The 3,058-nt window shown below is 37.0% G+C and overlaps 1 protein-coding gene across 5 annotated transcripts in view; it reads right to left on the bottom strand.

Moving 5' to 3' along the window:
- LOC103151251 (solute carrier family 25 member 45-like) overlaps positions 1-3,027 on the bottom strand; it is a 3,821-nt gene extending 794 nt beyond the window's left edge. Inside the window, exons 1-5 of one of the 5 annotated variants that reach the window (XM_007571203.2) lie at positions 2,639-3,027; positions 1,182-1,320; positions 1,056-1,099; positions 905-976; positions 615-803 (exon numbers count right to left, since the gene is read on the bottom strand). In XM_007571203.2, the coding sequence (XP_007571265.1) occupies positions 615-803; positions 905-976; positions 1,056-1,099; positions 1,182-1,218 (342 nt within the window). In that variant the 5' untranslated portion in view covers positions 1,219-1,320; positions 2,639-3,027. Of the gene's footprint in view, positions 1-614; positions 804-904; positions 977-1,055; positions 1,100-1,181; positions 1,321-1,584; positions 1,757-2,638 lie in introns of those variants that run through there. The other 4 variants (XM_007571204.2, XM_007571206.2, XM_007571205.2 and 1 more) reach the window with 4 other exon arrangements.
- Positions 3,028-3,058: the final 31 nt, after the last annotated feature.

Here is a 3,058-nt window from a genome sequence, read left to right as displayed (position 1 = left end):
GAAAAATGCTTTTTGCGTTTAATCGGGTTATATCTGTGTGTGATATTGAAATTAGTGTAATCATTTGAAAGGATAAATTCTACAAAGCACCAATGCATTTTTATGGCATAAGTATAAAGTTTCTCATTGAAATATTAAAACCAAAACCAGCCAAACACTTCTTGTACTTCTCTTTTTGTTCTTTTTGTCTTCATCTTTCCAAAACTTTACTGTTCTGTTTTGGGCATGTGCTGCCATCTGCAGGCGAATTAAATAAATGATTTATCAACTTTAATACATTTTCACTCTCTGAAGGCAGGCTTGGTTGAAATAACATCTAATAGATTAAGCATTTGCTTTTTGACTCACACTCCAGATAGGCAGACTTTCTAGCAATTAAAAAATCTGTAAGACATCACTGACTTCTTCTTTCTTACTTAAAATACGTCCTTGATCATATTAAAATTCATGTCACAATGAATATGCTTTTGCTTGTTTCCACACTTTATGTTCTTTAAAAGAACAATCTTCATTCTGAAGCTCAAGCTCAAACAGAATCACAGCTATTTAAATGCGTCTGGGGCTCTGTAAGAAGATGTTTGTGTGAAAACCAATGAGCCGATGAGTGAGCTTACCTGCACGATGCCTGAAAAGCAACCCGCAGTAAAGACTTGCAGTGAAGACACTTGTTTGCAGTGCCTGGCGAGACGGCGATCAGACTGAGAGAGGTAATCTAAAGCGTTACTGTAGGAGCCAAAGACAATGGAGTTGGCGAGGCCAGTGGTCAAAACAGGGAAGGACATGCCCTTGAAGAATCCATGGAACTGATAGAGAAGATACAAAACATTAACATCAACCTCATAATCCTAATTGCAACAGGTTTGTGCTTCATCGAAAATATCAAAACAAAGGATGAGTCACCTACTCCTTCGTTCAAGTACGTCTTAGTGACACAGTCAAATATCCCTTTATACACAGACTTGGCTTGCAGACGCACCTACAGATAAAACATTGTTCCATCACGAGCGTGATTTAGACACGATGACACATTAACAGGTTTCAGAGCTGCATGTAACCTTAACTGTGTCCAACGGATGTCCCACTGCAATCCCCACTGCACCTGCAAAAGCCAGCAAGGGAGACGTTGTCACATCAGCCATTCAAGCATCCATGCTGCATTTGCTTCACAAGTATTTATCTACCTGAAATGCTCCCAGCTACAAATTCCAGAAATGGCATGACTTCACAATCTGCAAGGAGATCCGGTTATTTGTGCCCTTTCAACGGTTATGCACAGCAATGCATTTACAGCAGCTTATGTGCAAACTCCACCATGGCCAGCTGTTGGATAGTTAATGTGAAGAAGTAAAAAAAAAATCTAGGTGAAAAGTGAACATTCTGCCAGTCTGTAGCACTTTTTGCAGTAGATAAGCCTCTCCGAGTTGTAACAAGTGTTAAACCACAAGCATTTTACTTTCATCAGAAGGGTGAGTTTGGTTGGACAGCTTAGGGTTGTACAAAAACAGCAATTCCACATGCAGATTATGTCAATGTGAAACATGGCCGCTAAATAAGAGGGTTGTGAAGTGAGACCACAGTGCTTACCATCTGAAAGTGTCACCTCATTGTCATAACTTCCTGACACATCTGCTTAAAGTAAAGCTCGTCTACATCCTTGCATAGAATTACAGGTTGTGTGTGATCTTTTGCTTCAACTCTGAACAGGTTGTAAAATCAGCCCAGTCGGATTTTCAAAATAAAAGACTTCATTGACTTTTGTGTGTTATAAATGTGTGGATGTGGACCACACATAATTTCTCTTCATATTTATTTGCAGCGTTCTATTCTCAAGTTTTTTTTCTTTTTTTTTGTAGAACAGTCTAATGATACCTAGAACATGTGCAAAACTTGATTTTTATTTTACTTTACAGATGTACAGCTTTTAAGAAACAGAAGACAAAAACAATAACTGCATTTGCCAGTCATATAATTATATTAGTTTGGATTTGTTTGAAAACAGACGCAATTGCTGAACATTTATCTGGAAGAATATTATTTTAAAATGGCAATACATGTTATTTTCCACACTTTATTCTTCACATATGAAAAGCAAAATGCAACAAAGAAAAATTACTGTTTGTTTATAGCATGTTGCCATGCAATACGAATATCTTGCATCTGTTTCCAGACTTTGCCACATTACAACCACAACCTCCAATATGCTTAATGGAATTTTAGAAACAATACAAAGCACGGTGGAAAATGTGAAGGGGAAGAAAAAATATGAGGGTCTCTTAATGAAGCTGTTTATTCACTAATGTTTTCTGGCAAACCTCTGATATTGCCACAGAATAGCTGCACCAGCTGTATAGAGATCATGGCTGTAATATTAATAATATATGGAAAAAAAATAAAGTGTAGGAATCATTTTACACATCTTAAACTGCATGTTAAATAATTATACATTTTTGCACAGAAATGGGAAGTACAAAAAAAATCAGCTAATATAAAAGACCAGAAAGGAAAATAAAAAATGCCAAAAGAAGTTTTGTCTCATCCAAATGACATGAGCAATGAGAATGAAGTAGCTGTCAAGAATTTGTTCAATAAGTTAATTTATTTATTTTTTCTTTTCTTGCTGAAGTAATTCATTCCATACCCACTTGTCCATGCAGGGTCACGGGGAAGATCCATGGACTAGAGGTGGGGTACAGCCCTGACAGGTCACTAGTCCATCACAGGGCAAAGCAGAGGCACACAAGGCGTGTGTGTTCATAGTCCTTTAGACACACAGCTGAAATGTCATTCTATTAATTAAAGGGAAATGCACGTGAATTACTTTAAAAAAAAAAAAGTTTTCTGTTAAAGCAAATTTGTCCAAATTTCTTTGAAGCCGAACTGATCTGTTCCCCTATTGCCCAGCTTAATGGCTGAATGCAACGTTTCCTAAACTTTAAGCGATTTCCCCAAAATTTAATTTTAAAAATACGTAATACATTTAGAAGAACAGAGAAAAACAAAACCAACCGCGCAAAAGGTTAATTTTACGTCATCATTGTTGGACCACTGGGAGCAAGCG

The sequence above is a fragment of the Poecilia formosa genome, unplaced genomic scaffold (assembly GCF_000485575.1).
Source record: "Poecilia formosa unplaced genomic scaffold, Poecilia_formosa-5.1.2 Scaffold276, whole genome shotgun sequence".
Classification (NCBI taxonomy): Eukaryota; Metazoa; Chordata; class Actinopteri; order Cyprinodontiformes; family Poeciliidae; genus Poecilia; species Poecilia formosa.
This window is presented reverse-complemented; position numbering and strand designations above follow the sequence as displayed.